The sequence below is a fragment of the Pseudorasbora parva genome, chromosome 7 (genome assembly GCF_024679245.1).
Source record: "Pseudorasbora parva isolate DD20220531a chromosome 7, ASM2467924v1, whole genome shotgun sequence".
In the NCBI taxonomy this organism is placed as follows: Eukaryota; Metazoa; Chordata; class Actinopteri; order Cypriniformes; family Gobionidae; genus Pseudorasbora; species Pseudorasbora parva.
In genome coordinates this window covers 33,379,491-33,401,949 of record NC_090178.1, presented here as the reverse complement: position 1 = coordinate 33,401,949, position 22,459 = coordinate 33,379,491, and the positions used below count along the sequence as shown (strand labels likewise).

Below are 22,459 nucleotides of genomic sequence, written 5' to 3'. Positions count from 1 at the left end.
TGTTGTCTTTTCACGTGATTTTAAAGACCTCTACATTAGTTTGTTTCCATATGCGCTCTAGATTACGAGTTTCTCTCTTGATAGCTTGAGTAATACTGTTGGTGCAGTATTTTTCTCTCTAACCTTTTTAAATCTCACCGTTTCTAATGAACTAGAAAAGTAGTTGTATGGTGCCCATACTGCTAGTCATTTCCTCTTGTTCATTTGTGTGTATGGATACACTGAGCAGCTGAGACAGATCAGGCAGGTTATTTGGAAATCTATCTATAGTGTTTCGGAGAATTGTGCTACCTAGTCGATATTGTAAATATCCATTGTATGCCGTATGCACGTTACAAGGTGACAATGACTATCACTGATTGCTTTCTGTGGCTACTGAAAACTTAAAAAATAATAATAATAATTCCGCAGGTTAAGAGTCTGAGTTTCATCCTCGATAGCACTCTTTCAAAGCTTGTGTTAATAACATCACGCATCCTGCATAATTTCCTCTATGTAAGATTAATATCTCTCTCTCTCACAATGAATAGCACTCAATCCTAATTCATGCCCTGGTTACTACACGTATTAATTACTGTAATTCTCTCCTCACTAGTCTCCCTTCCAAACTCCTCTATAAACTTCCATTGGTACAGAACTCTGCAGCTCAGGTTCTATCTATTCAGCTTCACAAGGCTCTCGAGATTATTATACAATAATCTCGCTCTTTTGTACCTTACTGATCTTCTTCGCATCTACACCTCTATGCACGCTCTCAGATCTTCACTCTACATTTCTCTTAAATTACTATGTAATGGCCTTATCATGGGAGCTAGAATTTAAGATATACACTATATTGCCAAAAGTATTGGGAAACCCTTCCAAATCATTGAATTCAGGTGTTCCAATCACTTCCATGGCCATAGGTGTATAAAATTAAGCACCTAGGCAGTCAGACTGCTTCAGCCAGACAAACATTTGTGAAAGAATGGGTCGCTCTCAAGAGCTCAGTGAATTTAAGCGTGGTACCGATAGGTTGCCACCTGTGCAATAAGTCCATTCATGAAATTTCTTCACTACTTAATATTTCACGGGCAACTGTTTGTGGTATTATAATAAAATAGAAGCAATTGGGAACAACAGCATTTCAGCCACGAAGTAGTAGGCCACGTAAAATCACAGAGTGGGGTCAGCGTATGTTGGGGTATGGCGCACAGTGTGCGGAAGTCTGCAACGTTCTGCAGTGTCAAAAGCTACAGACCTCCAAACTTCATGGGGCGTTCAGATTATCTCAAGAACTTCATAGAGAGCTCAATGGAATGTGTTTCCATGGCCGTGCAGCTGCATCTAAGCCTTACGTCACCAAGTGCAAGGCAGAGCATCGGATGCAGTGGAGTAAAGCACGTCACAACTGGATTCTAGAGCAGCAGAAACGTGTTCTGGATGAGTCTGGGTTTGGCTGTTGCCAGCAGAACAGTAATTACTTGACTGCATTGTGCCAAGTGTAATGTTTGGTGGAGAGGGGATTATGGTGTGGGGTTGTTTTTCAGGGGTTGGGCTTGGCCCCTTAGTTACAGTGAAATTAACTCTTAATGCTTCAGCATACCAATACATTTTGGACAATTTCATGCGCCTAACTTTTTTGGAACAGTGTGGGAATGGCCCCTTCCTGTTCCAACATGACTGCACACCAGTGCACAAAGCAAGGTCCATAAACATGGATGAGCTAGTTTGGTGTGGAGGAACTTGGCTGGCCTGCACAGAGACCTGAGCTCATCTCGATAAAACACCTTTGGGATGAATTAGAGCGGAGACTGCGAGCCACGCCTGTCCTTTATTGAGCTTGTATTTTAATGTATTTGTAATCTGCATCTGTGTTTTTATTTACTTGTTTATTGTTATTTACTTTTGTATTATTTTTGCTTGTAAGGGTGAAAATGGGTGACATTAAAGGCGCATTTAAAACATGCATTATTATTATTTTTAGATATATTCCATGTGTTAAAGAGAAACTACCATCTGGATTTACAAAAACCTCTGGGGCAATGAAATAGTTACAGTTTTGATACACCTCTGCCTTATCATATGACATAATTATCACATTATCTGTCTGTAACATGTTGTCATTTGGCATGCAGATGGCTTTCATTGTTCTGAGCTCTCATGTGAGTCTGTAAAGCTGTACTGAACTCTTCAGTGGATTAGTTCTTGTTCTCTTGAGAGTCACGGGTCCCTGACCTTTAGTTATTCATTTATTCAAAACCCAATGTTCACTGCATTCCAAATAAGCTGCAATATAATAATCCCACCCTCACTCTAGGGGGCTTTCAATGGAAAGTTTTCTTCTTAGAGAAACATTTTAGCATAGGCCTAAATAAAAGAAAACAAAAGAAAAGGTCTAATTTTTTAGTCGTTGAGGAATTAGACATGGATTTCAACCAAATCCTCTACACATATTATTTGAGTTGAGATGGAAATATGGGAAAAGTTGTTGAAAGAAAGTGTTTAATTGCAGATTCTGACAGCACGTTGCCTGAATCATTAAAAACCTCATCAGGGCTCACAACGTGACATGGAAGTTGCTACTAAATAGATTTTATTGCCAAGTTTCCAGCCTAAAGCACAGTAGGGAAAGGTACAATTATTCTCTGAGCTTACAGTGCATGCTGGGAAAGGTAGTGAGTACCTCGGCTGGTGATGCTTTCCTGGTTGGCCTCGCTCAGGTGGGCTACGCTCCCCTGATTAGATCCGACGCTTGTGCTCTCCCCATCCATAGAGCTCCAGGCCAGCAGTGTCGCCTCAGAGATTGCAAACTGCTGAAGCACACCTGCCAGGTTTTAAAGTAAGAATAAGTGAGAACACGACAGTTACATTTTTGAATACATACGATGTATTGATACTTGTTGTTTGTGTTTTGCAAATGCTACTGCTGTGCAGCTACTGATTGTTCAGGGAATTTTGGGCTAATTGTAATATTATAATTACATTTTCTGACTATTACTTAGTAACTTTCAAGGTGGTTTACTGCCCAGAAAGGTAGTAAAGACATCGTAGGAGGCTGACACAGATGAGAAGAAATTGTTGAATAAAGTTGTTTTTTGCGCACAAAAAGTATTCTCATCACTTTATAACATTAAAAGAACACTTCACCTTTTTATGAAAATAGGCTCATTCTCCAAGTCCCTTAGAGTTAAATAGCGGAGTTTTACCGTTTCTGAATCCATTCAGCCGATCTCTGTATCTGGCGGTAGCTCTTTTAGTATTACTTTTAGAGTGTTCCTTTAAGGTTGGACCACTTGAGTCACATGGACTATTTTAACAACGTCTTTACTACCTTTCTGGGCCTTAAAAGTAGTATATCATTGCAGTCTATGGGACGGTCAGAAAGCTCTCGGATTTCACCAAAAATATCTTAAAGGTCCCGTTCTTCGCGTGTTTTCGAAGCTTTGATTATGTTTACAGTGTGCAATATAACATGAGTTCATGTTTTGCGTGTAAAAAAACAGTATTTTTCACATAACAATTTACTTATCTGTACAGCGCTGTTTTCTCTGTCCTAAAAACGGCCTGAAGATTTCCTTGTTCTATGAAGTCCCTCCTTCAGAAACACGTAACGAGCTCTGATTGGACCAGCGCTTCCCGTGTTGTGATTGGACAGCAGCTTAGCGCACTTTTCCCGGAAAGGTCTCGCCTCTTACCATAACGGGGAGATGCAAGCGCTGAATGCGCGCTCTTCTCCACGTGGGAGAGCAACAAGACCACGCCCCCTATTTTGCGTGTTCTTGTGGGCGGAGGGTTAGTCAACAAACGGTTCTAGTGACGTCATTACATCCCTGCACTTCCTGCTGTAGTCCAAACCGGCCGTTCACTGTAGGCTTTGACAGGGAACTTCTGTTAAATAAAATGTCTCGCTTGGCATTGAACTTTGAGCTTTATCATTTTACAGGTATTATTTATGCTCTAACAGCAACATTTCACACTAACTAAAGTTTGAAAGATGGAATCGCAAAGAACGGGACCTTTAATTTGGGTTCAAAAGTTATTAATAAAAAAAACACTTTTGGGTGAACTAACCCTTTAACCCCTAAAACTACCTGTACTTAAGATATAATTTAGTAATTTATAGAGTTAAAAAAATACACAACTGTTCAAAAGTTTGGGGTCATTCATTTGTATTACTTGCTGAATGTACTTTTATTCAGCAAGGACACATTAAATTGATCAAAAGTTACAGTAATGACTTTTACATTGTAACATCATAATTCTATTTCAAATAACAAATGTTCATTTGAACTATCCATCCAGCCAAGAATCCTGAGAAAAAGTGTTTTCACAAAGCAAAATATTAAGAAGCACAATTTTTTTCAACTTTGATAACAATAAAAAAAAAATATTGATTAAAAAAAAAACAACAACAACATATTAGAATGATTTTTGAAGGATCATGTAACTCTGAAGACAGGAGTAACGATGATGAAAATGAAAATTCAGCTTTGCCATCACAGGAATACATTTTAAAATATATTAAAATAGTTATTTAAAATTGTTGTATTATTTCACAATATTACTGATTTTATTGCAATTAAAATTTTAAAGTTTAGTTCACCCAAAAATGAAAATTCTGTCATTAATTACTTACCCTAATGTCGTTCGTGTCATTCAGAAAGGCCTTCATTGACACCAATGTCATTTCCTCTCTCAAGAACCATAAAGGCACTAAAGACGTCGTTACAAAGCCCATCTCACTACAGTGGCTCTACAATCATTTTATGAAGTGACTAGAACAGGGTTGCCAACTCTCACGCATCTGGCGTGATACTCACGCTTTCAGGCTCTGTGTCACGCTCTCACTCCGCCCAACTCAATCTCACGCCAAATTGCCAAACCTGCTTTTGATATTAAACAAAGCTATAAGCTTTAATTTTTTTAAATGTGTTTTAATGAAATTCAAACAATAAATAGCGTTTTGGCGCTAATGTGGCATAATGTTAAAGCCAGAGGCGTTGAAAAGCGCAAAAGCTCTCGTCTCCCTGCGGTGCGTGCTGGTCACGTGGCCCATGAGCGCTCAATACTTCTAGCGCCGTGCCAATGAATTTAAATGGCTTAAGCGGATACACAACAGTTTCACCATATAGATGTTTGCTGCAAGTTTTGGTAAACTTACAGCATAGTGTTAGTGTTTATTGATTATTAAGTCAGCCATATTTACAGGATCGTTTTTATTATGGAGAGTGATAGAGATTCAACATTGTTAACATTAATGTTATTCTTGCATTTAGCCCTCAGGTATTCCTTACTAATAGGTCACACTCATACTCATTAAATTATATTTATTGAATATTTTGAGGAGATCTTTTGGTACTAAATACTATTTGTGCAACAATTATTTTCAATAAATGACCACTTAAAATATTTTTCTTCTAATATTTGTATTTCTTCTAAAATTTATATTACAATTAGTGTAGTAATTATTATTAAAATAGAGAATTCCAATTCAAAGAGGCAAATTAGAGTCATTTTGTGGCTAAAAAATATTAATGTTTATTTGTAATGCCATTAGGTGCCTTATGGCTCTTTAATAAATATACATGTATCTAATCTAGTTGCTCAAAAATATATTGCAGTCTTTGCATTCTAATAAATATTTAGATATGATGATCAAACACTAGATTTCTTTAAATGTGAAATTTCAAAGCTTAAATAACTTGCATCCTAATCTTTTTAATGAATAATGATACTTATATAAGCAGTCACAAGTGAATATTAAGGAATGGCACATATAATTTGACCCAAGAAATGTTTAAACTAGTGCCAAAACAAACATATTATTATGTACAGTATATATACTAGATATAAACTGATACTGAATCAAGATCAAAAGCATTACCCCCCCCCCAAAACACTGCTTCGTAAAGCCTCAGAGCTTAATGAATCAGTGTATCGAATCAGCGGTTTGCCAGAGTCACTTGATTTTAGCAGTTTGACACGTGATCCAAATCATGATTCGATACACTGATTAATAAGGCTTTGAGGCTTTAAGAAGCTGTGTTTTGAAATCGGCCCATCACTATACAAGTCATTGTTTAGGGGTTTTTTTTGCGCATAAAAACTATTGTAGAATCACTGCAGTGAGATTGGCCTGGGTTGCCTTTTATTGGTCTTGAGAGAGGAACTGACATTGTGGCCAATGGAGGACCGAAGATGAGGTCACGTTCTGAAGATGAACGGCGGTCTTACGGGTGTTGGACGACATGAGAGTAAGTAATTAATGACATAATTTTCATTTTTGGGTGAACTAACCCTTTAAGCATAAGAGATTTCTGATCTTCCAATCTTATCAACCCCAAACTTTTACATTAAAAATAAAAAAATAAATATACATTTCAATTTCTTAAATATTATTACTACTATATCCTACAATTGGTGAATACATCTTAACATGTCTAATAGATTATCTGAAATTATTTATTGATATTTAAAACTTTCATTTTTGTCAGTTGTGTAGAAACTTTAACATGTCCAAGAATTTAAAAGACTGTAATGGACAAATTTGTGGACACAAACAAATTCGGATTCCATCAGTTACTCTCCCACCTAAACATCACCTGACTGTTGAAATACTATAAAGTATTTGTCATCTCGGATATGGTGTTATGAATAAGAGATAGCAGCAAACATCCCAGACACATGCCCGGCATTCTCAGTGTCATAAATAAGGTATGATGATGCATCCAGGCTGATTCACTGCATTCAGCGGCAGCCATGCAGGAGCAGGTGAATTTAATGTGGATAGTGCTATTTCTCACACCTGATGCTGTACGAAATAACAAGACTGCATATTCAATACAGTAGCCTACATCATCCTAAAGCATAAAGGTTCACAACAGAAGATTCATGAAAGGTGCACTCAGTATTTTTGTATACTATGTTGATAGCCGATATGGTTTGTCGGGGACTTATATTGGTGTGAAAGCAGCATCAGCAACAGTTGTCACAATGCTCTATTCCCAGTAAGTTCGCTTCAAAACAATTAGTGATATGTATTCATGTAGTGAGTAAGGTTCAATTTGAATAGTGATGTGAGTACATTTTGTCAGAAATAAATTGAATCTCAGGAATCTTTTCTACAATTGTATTAGTGTTAAAGGTGCACTATGCAACTTTCCGTCCACTGGAGGGCGCCTATTCTAAACAAAGGCATAGTTTGATGATGCAGTGTGAGCGCAGTATCTTGGGATATGTGGTCTTCACCTCACAGCCGGTGGAAAATGCGGTTATTAACGTTACTATAGTGTAAAGCAGAGCAGAGTGATGTGGAGCTGAGTACGGGCCCTGGAGCGATTGTTACACAAACACACCAATGTGTGTACCGGGACTTTTATTATGACGGGACGGGACACAGTCGCCGGGCGCCTGCACTTCCACTTTTTCCGGACATGATTAGGTAAAGCAGCTCTGTTTATCATATTAGATACATTTAAGTGTGTTTAAAATTTTGTTATAACGTTACTCTGTGCGCTGCTTTCGCTCGGCGCTGCTGTGACATGTTCACACTGCTAAGAGTAAAGCACATAAAACTGAGGGTAAGGCAGATATGACGCGATTGACAAGCGACTCGCTCAAACGCTATGCTGAAACATCCCGGTCCTTTTTTAAAATAGCAATTTTCTCACAATTTACAAATAGTTGGAAACATTTGGGCTATTGTAAGAACTCAACTGAACAAAATATATAACACTGGCCTAGTGGTTTTTGGATATTTTACTGCAAAAATACTACATAGTGCACCTTTAAGCAGTTTTGAGACAAATAATGGTAAATTATATTAAAAAAAATAATAATATTTTGATTATAGGTAAATATACACAAATTTATATTTTTTTAAAGTTCTTTTCCATGTTGAGTGGAAATAAAAAAATAATAAACATTTTTAGAAGCTGAATAAAGGAATGGATTGCATCCATCTAAATTACTTGCAATATACTAGAATATATATTGATCAAACCCCCTTAAAATTATTTTTTATCATTTACTCACTCTCATGTCTGACCAAATATGTATGATTTTCTTGTGTCTGTTAAACATACATTTTAAAGAACACAACAAAACCTTTTCAGTTCCCATTGACTTCCATTGTATTTTTTTGTACAATGGAAGTCAATGGGAACTGAAAATGTTTGGTTACCAACAATCAAAATATATTATTTTATGTTCCACAAACGAAAGACAATCATGTGTTTAACACATTTAAATTATTACTGTAATAATGAAAATAATAACTATAGTTATTTTAAAGGCGTTTAATAAAGGTTAAAAAAGGAATGATTAACTCTTTCCCCACCAGCATTTTTGATAATTTTCACAAAAGTTTCATGGCCCCCAGAATATTTTGTTATATGAATATCTGAATATGCAATATACAAATAATAGACTCTGTTTTTTTTCTGTTTTTTCATTTCTTCAAAGAGTACATCCAGATCGGATTCAGAATGATAATCAAAACATAGATTGAGTAGATCAAGTCCATCAACACCCTCAAAGCTTCTAGCTCCTGGGTCGACATTTCATTCAGTAACGTTAGGCAGTTTTTTACGTTACATTACATTAGTTATTTTAGATATTCATCTGCTTACATATGATATTGCATGTTTTTGCTTCTTATTCGCATGTGTTTTGATCAGGAGATTCTGTATTTTTTCAGAAGATGCGTTATAGTGCCCCCTACCATATAAAAGTGAAAACACGGATCACCAGAAAATTCCACCAGGGAAGCGTTGTCTCACAACAACTCTCAAAAGTGTTGTTTCTTTACTAGTACTGATGTAAAATCTAGTCACTAGTACTACTCACTATGTAAAAATGCATTAGGTATAGGGTTAGGTTTAGCTTACTTTTGAGCTCTAGATTCTGTGTGGGCCTTTCTCTTACTCTCTATTGAACTGTTTGTATGTTTCTCTCACCTGCAGCAAAGCGAGCCTCCTTCTCTCCATCACTGAGGTCGCTGTATGCGTCATTTTCCAGCTTGCGCTCTTGTTGAAGGTGCAGACTGGAGGTGCGTCCCCCTACTGTGCCCCCCGCGCCCACCGTCTGCATGCCCCAGCTCTGCCACTCAATCATGTGCGCCACGCGCCCCTGGGCCATCAATGTTGGCTTTGTCACCTTGTCCTTCATAGAGCGAGACACCCCTGAAGTGGAAGAATAGACAGGGGGTGGACAGCGAGAAGAAGTGTTTTAGATTAGGGAGAGAGAGGGGGGAAAAAACAAGAAAATTAAGTAAAATATCTTTACAGTCCAAGGTCGCACCTGGTCAGAAACTAGTGCCGCATCCGAAATTGCAGACTGTATAGTAGGTACTACATTTGGTTTAAAAGCTACTTCGCAGACATTAAAAAGTACTTTCTATACACACTCACCTAAAGGATTATTAGGAACACCATACTAATACTGTGTTTGACCCCCTTTCACCTTCAGAACTGCATTAATTCTACGTGGCATTGATTTAACAAGGTGCTGAAAGCATTCTTTAGAAATGTCGGCCCATATTGATAAGATAGCATCTTACAGTTGATGGAGATTTGTGGGATGCACGAAGCTCCCGTTCCACCACATCCCAAAAATGCTCTATTGGGTTGAGATCTGGTGACTTTGGGAGCCATTTTAGTAGAGTTGAAGACATTGTCTTGTTCAAGAAACCAATTTGAAATGATTCAAGCTTTGTGACATGGTGCATCATCCTCCTGGAAGTAGCCATCAGAGGATGGGTACATGGTGGTCATAAAGGGATGCACATGGTCCGAAACAATGCTCAGGCAGGCCGTGGCATTTAAACAGTGCCCAATTGGCACTAAGGGGCCTAAAGTGTGCTAAGAAAACATCCCCCACACCATTACACCACCACCAGCCTGCACAGTGGTAACAAGGCATGATGGATCCATGTTCTCACTCTGTTTATGTCAAATTCTGACTCTACCATCTGAATGCTTCAACAGAAATCGAGAATCATCAGACCAGGCAACATTTTTCCAGTCTTCAACTGTCCAATTTTGGTGAGCTTGTGCAAATTGTAGCCTCTTTTTCCTATTTGTAGTGGAGATGAGTGGTACCTGTTGGGGTCTTCTGCTGTTGTAGCCCATCCGCCAGGTTGTGCGTGTTGTGGATTCACTAATGCTTTGCTGCATTCCTCGGATGTAACGAGATGGATGTTTTTCCCTTTCTTTGTAAACCCTAGAAATGGTTGTGTGTGAAAATCCCAGTAACTGAGCAGATTGTGAAATACTCAGACCGGCCCGTCTGGCACCAACAACCATGCCATGCTCAAAATTGCTTAAATCACCTTTCTTTCCTATTCTGACATTCAGTTTAGAGTTCAGGAGATTGTCTTGACCAGGACCACAACCCTAGAGGCATTGAAGCAACTGTCATGTGATTGGTTGATTAGATAATTGCATTAATGAGAAATTGAACAGGTGTTCCTAATAATCCTTTAGGTGAGTGTAGTATGAATGTGTGAGGTATAAATAAAATTTGCATGTACTACATCCACCATGTTGTCATTGTCATGTGACCTATAGTCGCACCTCCATTCATTAATCCTCTCCCGTGGTCTCATGGGATAGTAAATTGTCTATCATATGCACACTTCGCTCAGCTCACATACAGTTTTTCTCCTACTATATAGTATGGAAGTAGGCATATTCGGACGCAGCACAGGGTTGTGGGATGGTGTAACATGGAAAATAGGAATAGATTAGCATGCTCAGAGGTTGCACTACAAACAATCATGAACTGTTAGCTCTTAAGGCCTGAGTTAAAAAGTGCTCATCATAATTTATTTTTGTCTGTCATAATTTAGTTTTGCTAATTATTATATAGAAGTGTCATCCACTGTCCCAGTGGTTTTTAATTCTAGAGACACTCTGCTCTGCACATTTTCTGTCTCTCTTATCTGAAACACTCAAGGTTGTTTACACAGTTTTCTACTAAAAATGAAAAAACTTTTTAATGTGCTTTTTGCTGTTCATTTACACAACAGTGTTTTGGGGCCTGAAAATGCAAACTTTAAAGGTTTTTTCAAAGTGCACGTTTTTGAAAACGATATCGTATATATCATCTCCTTGCAAACTGCAAAAATAATAATGTGTGAAACCATGATGTCGTGCATTTCGTGTTCTATAGGCGTGTAGTTTCTTTACAAAGTGATGTCGCCAACTACTGGCCTAAAAGCATATTACAGAATTGTTTTTTGTGGATCCGGGTGGTCTTGGTGATACTGTAGTCGTTTTTACGCGAAAAACAGTTATAAGTACATTGTTGTCATGTAAACTTGCCCTTAGTTCAGTTCACAAAGCTCTTGTCTAATGAACTGATGATCTGAATCAGGTGTGTTCAATAAGAGAGACAAACAAAATGTGTAGAGCGATGGGATACATGGCAAAGACCATTTATCATGTATGCCCCTTTTTTAACCTATGAGTTTTTACACTCTTGTAATTTACTGGATAAGGATTTAAGGACGATAGCAAGGTCCAACATCAAGGACGATAACTATATTGATAACAAAGATATAGTTCTCTACGATATCGTTGGATTTTATCCAGCTGATAAACAATAGAAACATTCAGCCAATCAAAATCAATCCTGCAGTAATGAGCTTGAGCATTAAAGTGACAGACAAGCATGAGCTTAGAAGAAATAAAACGATATCGTCCTCTAGTGTGGACACATATAGTTATCTTTATTGTTCTTGGTGTGAACAGGCCTTAAATATAAGAATGTCAAATTACGTTTTCATTCTTAATTTTTACCACCAATATTTTTATTTTTGCCATGCCCATGGCACTTTAAGATTGTATTCATTTATAAGCACTTTCTAAAAGTGAAATTAAGAAGGCTATGTAACTATGCTATTGTAAAATAAAAAATCAACTAGATTCTTTTTTTATTAATGTATTTAATGTTTTAAATATTTTTGTCTAACCCAAATTTTCAGTGTAAAATGATTGTGCTGGTGAGATAAGTAAATGAAAATTACCTCCATAATGAGATGGTTATGGTATGGAAAAATAAATAATCAAGTTTTAGTGACAATGGAAATTTGAAATGACATCTTTCCACACTAATGCAGATCTACACACCATAATAGCTAACAGTCTCTTTTACTAGTTTTAGCAGTTTCTCTTTTACTAGTTTTAGCTTATTCAATGAAGCTACATCTGTAATAGACTAAACCTTGGCTGTAACGATCTGTTTGATAACCATGAATTCTGTGTGGAGCCCTTATATAAAATACTGAGAAGGAAATAATGAATTGCTCTTTGCTACTTAAATAGTCAATATTTCAACCAGTGCATTACATACAGAGCTATATCAGAGATTTCTCAAGTTCTTATGGAATGATGATTATATGAATTAATTAAAGTTCAAGAAGAGGATCTTTCATTTAGGGCTAACACACCGCACTGCATGTAACAGTACGAAAACACGAAAAAAAACAGGAGTCTGAGAAACAACAATATTAAAAGACAACACACTGATTAAATCTCCGCACTTCACTCCATGGGCATTTTACATACACAAACCTGCCTCTCCCATCAACCACCTCTTAGGATAAAATGGAAAGTCATATGACAATGCATTGTGGAAAGCATATCGCTTACTTGTCAGGGATCTATTCTTATTTGGATATTGGAATTCACCAATGGCACGAGCCATTGGAGAGCATTGTAAATGGAAACGGGTGGTGAAAAGGGAAACCCACAAGGGTCCATGTTGGCTCCATCTCAGTCTGGAGTCAACATGGGGTCAGTTTACCATTTGACAGGACAGACACACACCTGACACACCTGTCAGAGAGGACTTAGCCAGAGCGCCGATTCCATAGGCATTGGAGTTCCGCTTCTTCAGCCGAGGGAGGATTGAGGTTGTGTCCTCCATGGACAACTGAAATGAAGGAAGGCATTCAAGAGAGAAAAATGGGACAGAAAACAGGAAAGATGGAGAAATAGATGGTTTGTGTGGAGCGTGAGGCGCCCAGAGCAGAAATGAAATGCAAAATTTGGAGTATGGCATTTTATGGAAAGGAAAGAGGTGACGAGAGAAGTTAGGTAAAAAGTTAGCACAGTGGTTGCTAGAGGTTGTGGAACTACATTTCCCAACAGCCTTAATCTTTGTCCATTTGCATGATGGGAAGTGTAGTATTTTGCCATTTAAGCCCGCAATAAAGTCTAGCTACTACAGCACACCAACAAGTCATCGCAAAAGAGAGGCAGATCAAACAAGGGAATGGGGTGTGAGATAGAGGACATCTGTGATTTAGAGGAAATAACGAAAGGAAAGGAATGGGAGAATGATATTCACAACACTTACATTGATTCCATCCCATGAAAAGTCTGTTCGGCCATGCTGAGAGAGAGGAAGGAGGGATGGGGAAAGAAAGGGATGGGGATAGACAGAGAGAAAGAGGAGAAAATAGCAAGAGAGACGGCCACAGAGAAAGGAGGAGGGAGAGGGAGATCGTGACAGAACAAGGCATTTTTAAAAACATGTGAAGTTGAAGAAGTAGAGAAATAAAAAAAATAAAACCTAATTCTGAGGAGCCAATTCTTGGCTGGACTAAAGGAGAGGTGAAATAAAGAAATAGTACAGTTAAATATGAAATTCAGTCATTATTTGCTCATCTTCAGGTACATTCCTTTCTTTGGCCTTGTTTTCACCTGGTATTAAGATTTGTTTTGGTCGATCGGATCACAAGTGGACAACTCTAAATACAGGTGTAAACAGGGTCTAAAACGTTTTGAGCTTGTCCAATTTCGACCACTTCCTTAGACCGAATTGCTTTCGTATAGTGTAAATGCACATGTGGTCGAATGTGTTCAACAGCAACAAAAGACAACCTACTCTCCACCTGACCTAATGGATAAAAATTATGGGAAGCGGCTAGTGGGATTTAAACTTATTTGGCTGAAGACCCAAGTTTGGTTTGAAGACGAAAAACATACAAAACACAATATTCTCTCACCATTCCTGATTTCTAACACGCACTCACCCTGTTTAGCGTGGTCTTGTGGCTTTTAGAACAGAAACTAAAACTTCTGCTATTCGTATGTTTTTGATTTTTTTGTCTTCTCTGCCCATAGACCCTCCCCTCGAAGAAATCGGGACAGAAGTGGTTGAAAGTGGACAAAAGAGATGGATTAAAACACCAGGTATAAATGGGTATTTGTCTCCCTCGTCTACTTGTAATCCGATCGACCAAAACGCATCTTAATACCTGTGTAAACAGGGCCTTTGTTCTTTCAAGTACAAAAGAAGAAATTCAGAAGAATGTACTGGTCGCTGCAGTTACAATGAACTGAAACTGAAGCTTTCAATTACCACAAAAGTATCATAAAAACTGTCAATACTTCTGTCTAAAATGCCTTCTGCGTGAAAGCTCTGTGTGATGAACTAACCACAATGCCTTTCCGGTGACCAGATCACCGAGATGAATAAGAACCGGATCAGCCTCATTCAAAATGGTTTTGTGAACTGAGTCAATTGATTCATTGAAAACATCAGACTCTAAAGAAATGTAAATTGGACATTACTAAATCCTCTCATGATCTTTCTTAAGGGCGCAAAAGAAAGCTAGTGCATATGTCAAGATTTTCAGTAAATAATAACTTTTTCCCCCAGCAAATTCTGGTCTGTTCACATAAAGATGATAAATAATTGAAAGCTTCAGTCCATGTTTACTGTCATAGAATGGAAAAGAGCAGCCAGAAGATTATTTTAAATTTCTCGTTTTGTTTTAAAAAGGGCTATTGAAAAAAGGGTGAGTAAATAATTATAGAATTTCTATTTTTGGGTGAATTCATTTAACTTTGTTTTGTTCTTATGTACTATCAATGACAGTTTGATAGTGGCAAGAAAATATCTAGAATTTAATATTTGCAAAACAAAATATGAGAGGTGCTTAAAAATCACAGCCACAAAGGTGGTTGCAAAGTTATTCTGAATTGTTTCATAAAATTACTATGGCGTTAGTAGCATGTTCTGGGTGGTTGTTAGGTGGTTCAAGTCAGAAGAGCCTATCTTAAAGATGACATCCTGGTACCCATGGCTCAGGTCCTCAATTAGTCTATGAAAGTTTGATCAGTTTCATTGTCTGTCTGGTGAAAATCACACAATTGTTTAGAAAAGTAATAGCACATCCCTCCTCAACAAGCCGCAAGATTTGACGTATCACTCATGTCTGTAGCAGAAACGGTGCAGGATGAGTGATATTCCGAAGTTTAATACTTAAGGTTTAGGTTTTGTTCAAATCCCTAATCTTAAGTATGAGCAATAGTATGATAAAGTATGATTGTGAAGTTTGCTTTGGCAGACAGACAGACAGACAGACAGACTACTACTAAATTCTACATGAAAATCTAGGACCTCACACCCTAGACAGACTGATTGACAGATAAAAGCGATGTGCAAAGCTTAAACTTATAGCAAGACAATTCCTATAGCCTTTAAAATAGAATCTGTAGTATGATTGTTTTATAACAGCACTGCCACAGTAATAAAGCAAACACTTGTAGTCACTCTGTGTTGTAGACATGGTTGGGCATTTAGTGAATGCTGTAATAGACTGTCGAGTACAGTACACTTACTATTTTTACCAGTGTCAATAGTAAAGAGATACACTAGGCAGGGAGGTTCAAGGGCTGAGATCAGTGCTAACTTGCTTTGTATTTCTAGCACAAAAGCTTCTGGATATGCATTTTTTTCCACAGGTGCTTAGAAGGTGATTTGCTCTCAGTATTTGTGGATTGAATTAGATGATGAGTAGCCTAAAATTAAATCAAAGTAATGTTAAAACTATTTGAGAACCTCCTGAAGAACACAAATTTAAAACCCCAAATCAAAATGAACACTATTTACTTTCAACAGATCAGCAAAGGGATATTTTTTGTTGCTTTTTTCAAAATGATAAGAAGAGCCTATCTGTGATATGAAAACACTTTCCGGTGTAGCAAACTTTTGAATGATGCTTTTTGTAGGTTACATAAGTGGCGTCTCATTTTGAGCCCTGCGTTCTCCAAAGGTCACATTTGTCGGCTGCATACGCCATCGAGGTAACTCTTAGATTGCAAAATAATACAGAAACACTAACAGTAAATTTTGTTATGCCAACTTTTCTTAAATAAGGCATCCTCGATGATGTAAGCAGCTTACAAATGGGACCTCCGAAGGAGGCAGTAAATAGTTACACCAGTAGGGGGTGACGCGTGATCATCTTCATAAGGGAGTCATATGCACCAATAAGTGTATTCGACTTGAAGCAGCTTGCGCGATCGTATGCCAACAATGTACCGCGAGAGCGATTAAAGGGTAACTAAACCCTAGAACAACTTTTTTTAGTTAATGATCTGCAAGAATGGAGCTTTATTATTATTGTTCATTGAGTCGAGTAAATGTTTTGACAGTTGGGTTTAAAGTGTTTAAATTCTATAATATATGGTGTAAAAACGTCTTAGTGCTGCCCTCTTAAGGTTGAACGGCTACTGCAGTTGAATTTTCCTATTGGACGTTATGGTACTTCGTTACATAGGTTTGTACTTCCAACGGCTCACTACCACGCCCCTGGCGGGAACTCACAACGCCCCTGGCGCAGCTCACCACGCCCCTGGTATAAAAGCATCCTGTTTCAGTTCAAAACCTCTGTAGCAGTGTTGCCAACTTGGCGATTTTGTCGCTATATTTAGCGGCTTTTCAGACCCCTCTAGCGACTTATTTTCAAAAAAGCGACTAGCGACAAATCTAGTGACTTTTTGGACAAACTTCAGCTACTTTAGTTTACAAATGTCGCCAGTACTGTCCTGCGAGCGCGAGGTCTTTTTTCAATATTAGAAGGTCATGTATTTAATTATAATTGTACATGACGTGCATAATCCTGCACATGACGTGAAATAAAAAAAGTTAATTGTGCGCACGATTTACTACTTCGTTCCCTCAACTTACTAAACCGTCCACACAATTTACTAATTTGTTACCTGTTCAATAAACCGCACACACAATCTATAAATCGGGGGAACGGATTAGTAAATCACGCGCACGATTTAGCCTATTTTTCGCCTGCATGTCATGTGTGGGACTCCGTATAATCATATATAAAATGAATATCCTGTTTCTTTCAGAAATAAGTCACTTTACATATCTAAAGTCATTTGTTTTTTTGTCATTATGGCTCTATGTAAAATGACCTCAAATCTTGTCACACTGAATATAACTTGCTTTCTTATTTTTTATATTCAGTCAGTTACTTCAGAACCATAAAGGGGTGACAAAGATGACAGAGGTGTATGTATTTTATTAATAAGAACATACTCATGAAGAGACCTTTTGAATTTCATATTTTCTGTCTTCATGTAGCAAACCTCGTGTCTGATAATGGAATCAGCTTCAAAGCTTAGAAAAAAGAGAGAGGGAGGAAATCTCATATGTATGCTTTGTGTGAGATAAAAATGAATGTGCTTACTCGTTCAGATTTAGCAACAGTATGTAGGAAGACAGAGACAAGAGAAGACGAAGAAATAAAAGCAAGCAATGTGACGTGTCATTTGTGATACTGAGCATCCATTGAGCAAAATCATCATCTTACCCTTAAGTACAGACTCAGAATCAGTCAGTGTCACTGCAGCTGAAGGCAAATACTGTAAGCCTACTTTCTGGGTCAGTTCTTAAGAATGTGAGGCGTTGGAAGTTTGGAGCACACAAACTTAACCAAAAATAAATGCTAACGACTAGAACAGCAAAACTACAAGCCCGTTCTGGTAAGCTCCAGCTACATGCTGTTAACTAGGCTAATGTGCTAGCAATGTTTTTCTGCGTTTATGGAGGAGAGCTGGCTCACTTCCATAACGGAGATAATCTCTTCCTGTTCTGGACACCTTAGCCCCCATCTTGGAGCAGGATGCTATTTTTCCCTAATGAGGAATTTGTGGTGTGGTGTGTCATAGCATGTCAGCTCTGTTAAGAGATTTGGTTCATTTAAAATGAATGTTGGTGCAATCGGCAGCTCCCTTACCTGTTCCCCATCTTTCTGCACAGGAACTCCATCTGCTGCTGGAGAGAGAAAAGAGACGCAAGGAAATTATAGCAGGGTGCTTTGAGACTCAAAGAGAAAAAGTAATAGCAGTTCATATATGTTGTTATTGGAAGAGTATGTGGCTACAATATATTTAAAAAAAGTCTATATATTTAAAAAAAAATCTAAAAATGATATGACGAATTTACCAATTTAATCAATGTCATCTAATTGGTCGCACTGTGTTACAAGAAGAAACTAAGCGAAGCATTAGATTGACTAAAGATGATCATAAATTGTAATCTACACTACATGTGACAATATGGGACAGTCATGGCCTAATGGTTTGACAGACAGGCTGGAAATGTGTGTGCAATAACGTAAATGGTTAAATGCAGAGGATTTACAATAGGTTACCATACTTGGCCTTGAAATCATATCACTGTCACTTTCACAATATATATGTGATAGTAGGGAAATAATATAATATTTTATTCACAGTTATGGGCAAGCAAGTGTAAATGCTCACAGCTGGCACTGTGAAGCCAATTAAAAAGAATGCAGAAATAGGTAACAAAACTTTCAATTCTCATGTTGCATATAGAGAAGTGTGTAATGCTATAAAATATGCAGCTTGAAAATGAATCCATAAAGTAAGATTTGATGTAAGAAAAGACAGACAACTCTCATTCACAACAAAGAGAGCAAATAGAGTAATGACAAAAACAGAAGCATCTTCTAGAATTATTTCACATTAGACGTATTCATAGCAAACATGAATACAGCCAATATTATAATAGGTTGTTGGAAGTTTAAGTTATATAAGTTGTTGTAAGATTAATTATTCTGTAATATGTGTTAATAAATGATACATTAATAGCATAATTTGCAGTTTAGGCATATTCAATTTTAAATAAAATGTTGAATGGCTATAATTATTCACAGAAGGTAAAAATGTAGTTCAATGTAAACATTTATGATAATTTTATCATTCGGTGCAATAAGTTTAAATATTAGTTAAAATATTTTAATTGATTCATAACCTTTATCTATAGCAGTTGTCTAGTTGCAACATCTAATATACACCCACCAGCCACTTTATTAGGTATACCTGTTCAACTGCTTGTTAACATTAATATCTAAAAAGGTCTGAGTATTTCAGAAACTGCTGATCTACCAGGATTTTCACACATAACCATCTCTAGAGTTTACATAAAATGAGCCAAAAAAAGAGAAAATATCCAGTGAGTGGCAGTTCTGTGGGGGAAATTATTTTTGTTACTGCATACTGCATCAATTACAAGTTCATGGCTGTGTAAAAGAAGGCTCCGGATACTGAAAATGGCCAGCCTGCAGTTCAGATCTTTCACCCATAGAAAACATTTGGTGCATCATAAAGAGGAAGATGCGACAAAGAAGACCTAAGACAGTTGGCTTGTCTCCTCAGTCCCCAGATGTTTGCAGATGTTTGTTATAAAAAGAATAGGGGATGCCACACAGTGGTAAACATGGCCATGTCCCAATTATTTTTAGATGTGTTGAAATTTAAAATCAACTTATTTTCCCCTTAAAATGATACATTTTCTCAGTTTAAACCTTTGATATGTCATCTATGTTGTATTCTGAATAAAATATTGAAATTTGAAACTTCCACATCATTGCATTCTGTTTTTATTCACAATTTGTACATTGTCCCGGTTTTTTTTAGAAAGACAACAGTAACTCATTACAACTAAGATATGAAAAAAGCATCTCTGAATGCACAACACGCCAAACCTTGAAGCAGATGAGCTACAGCAGCAGAAAACACACCAGGTGCCAGTCCTGACAACTAAGAACAGGAAACGGAGGTTACAATTCAAGGTGGCTTGCCAAAATTGGAAAATAGATGATTGGAAAAAACGTTGCCTGGTCAGATGAGTCTTGATTTCTGCTGCGACATTCAGATTGTAGGATAAGAATTTGGCATACACAACATAAAAGCTTGGATCCACCCTGCTTTGTATCAACGGTTTAGGTGGTGTAATGGTGTGAGGGACATTTTCTTGGCACACTTTGAGTCCCCTAGTACCAATTGAGTATCGTTTAAATGCCAAAGCCTGAGTATTGTTGCTGTCCATGTCCTTTATGACCACAGTGTACCATAACATGCCATGTCACAAATCATCTCAAACGGTTTTTTGAGCATGCCAATGAGTTCATTAATACTCAAGTGGCTTTCACAGTCAGTTCTCAATCCAATAGATCACCTTTGGTGGTGACATGGATGCTATCATGTCAATATGGACCAAAATCTCTGTGGAATGTTTCCAGCACCTTGTTATCTATGAAGAATTAAGGCAGTTCTGAAGGCAAAACCCATTACTAGCAAGGTGTACAATAAAGGGGCCGGTGATTGTATACATGCAACAGCAAAATAAACCAGCAAATAGTAAAAACAAAAACAAAAAAAAACACCTAAACACATCACTGGACATCAACTTATTACAGTTAATCTGTACATAAACAAGACCTTATGCTCCATCATAGCCATTTCCTGCTATTGTTCACTGTGAATATTATTTTAAGCGAAAGGCACCTTATGGAATCTCTAGTAATGAGAGCAAATGGTTAGGGCCATTAACAATAGAAAATGATTGCACTGAATGCATAATTGAATCAGATCTCAACACCATTCACCTGCCTACGTTCATGCTGTTCTTTCATTATAAGCACAGCTTGACCTACTGATAAAACACTACAACAATAGAGAAAGAGAGAAAGGAAGACTACATGTGGAGGTGGCAAGGCAGAGTTAAACAGGAATTCAAGTAAACAGAAAAGAGAGTGACAAACTAATTTTTCTAGCCCCCAGCAACTGTAGCATAAAATTGTTATAGATTCCATTAGTTCTCATGCATTGGCCCACTTCATAAGTGCCCTAATAACATAATTAAATAGTTATGCAGTCCATCACATAAAAAATGGTGGGATAAAACAGATACAGTGGAAAACAGGTCACCTGTATTCAGGCCTCTTTCTGAATGATTAACGAATCCTATCCTTTTATTTATTTATTTTGCTCCTTCCTTACACAGACTAATCCTGATTCTGCAAAAACTCAATTACAGAAGGCCCTGTGCTAATTAAGCTTAAATACAGTTATGGTCTCAGGGTGATTCTCACATTATTAAATGAGTAATATTCTTTCATAGTCGGCCCTGACACGGGCTGGGATGTGTAACCTTAAACTGTGCTAATTATGAGGGATATTTAGAAAGGATTTTGGTGTTGGTGTCCTTTCTTTTTTTAGAGATGGTGTAATGATTATAGATAAACTTCTTGCACCAGATGCACTGTTTTAATTAATTAGACAATATGGATATAGATGAGATTGAAAACAAGTGTTGTTAAACTGATTTCAGAGCAGATTAAAGCTACACTATGTCACTTTTTCGTCCGCTTGAGGTCGCCTATTTAAAACAAAGGCGTAGTTTGATGACGGCAGGTTTGACTTCACAGCCGGTGGAAAAGAATCGGGATAGGACTCGGACAGAAATCACGTTCATGGATGCGTTATTAACATTACTGTAGTATGATGCAGAGCAGGACAGAGTGTTGAGGAGCTGAACAAGGCTGCTGGAGCAATTGTTAAGCAACACACACCTCACGAACAGCGGGACTTTTATTATGACGGGACACAGTTGTCAGCCATGTACAAAATGATGTACATGGTAATCATCAGAATATCTCTTCTCCAGTCTCTGTTCGAATCCAATAGAGGGAATGCACGTGACGTCACCATCAGGTGGAGCGACTGCAATTACACCCTACTGAGTGGCAAAAAGACTGAGAGGCAGCACTGGTTTAGCGTGAATGCAGCAAAAACACACAAAACCAGGCCCGGCGCCAGAGGAGGGGTAGGGGGAGGCTTGTCCATGAACCCCATGTTCCGAGCTTGAGATGGACTTGATAATAGCGTGTAATTTTTTTTCACTCAAACCACTGCCAACTTGCTGCTGCGTCTGTTTTAAGAGGGAAACGCTGCCCATAACTGCTTGTCTAGGATCTGTAATCCTCCGTAAGAATTTGTAATAATAGCATATTTTTGCGAAAAGGAGCTAGCAAATGATCCAGTGTGTATCTGTATTTGCACTCGTCAAATGATTGATGACTGATCAGTTATAAGTAATCATGTCGAAATCAGGCTCATAAAAATGTCAGGGAAACATGATTCCTTGCTGCATGTCATTATCCATGGATCACTTAATCTGTGGTAAATTGTAGGGAACACTATATGAAACCCAAACTTTAGTTTAAACTTACATTGTTTGCTCAACTCGTGTTTTCCTTTATATACTCCGGTCAGGCAGCAGCACTTCTGCCACTCAGCCCCGGCTGAGGGGGCGTGTTCCGGCGGGAAAGTGACATTGATGCATTCCCTCT

The 22,459-nt window shown here is 37.8% G+C and overlaps 1 protein-coding gene across 9 annotated transcripts in view; it reads right to left on the bottom strand.

Annotated features, from left to right (window-relative positions):
• The window catches only part of fam131bb (family with sequence similarity 131 member Bb), a 75,231-nt gene that overhangs the window by 16,213 nt on the left and 36,559 nt on the right, over window positions 1-22,459 (bottom strand). For 2 of the 9 annotated variants that reach the window (XM_067449118.1, XM_067449124.1), the window contains exons 2-6: window positions 18,035-18,072; window positions 13,345-13,380; window positions 12,813-12,918; window positions 8,940-9,164; window positions 2,666-2,806 (exon numbers count right to left, since the gene is read on the bottom strand). In XM_067449118.1, the coding sequence (XP_067305219.1) occupies window positions 2,666-2,806; window positions 8,940-9,164; window positions 12,813-12,918; window positions 13,345-13,380; window positions 18,035-18,072 (546 nt within the window). Of the gene's footprint in view, window positions 1-2,665; window positions 2,807-8,939; window positions 9,165-12,812; window positions 12,919-13,344; window positions 13,381-17,334; window positions 17,416-18,034; window positions 18,073-22,459 lie in introns of all 9 variants that reach the window. The other 7 variants (XM_067449121.1, XM_067449125.1, XM_067449126.1 and 4 more) reach the window with 6 other exon arrangements.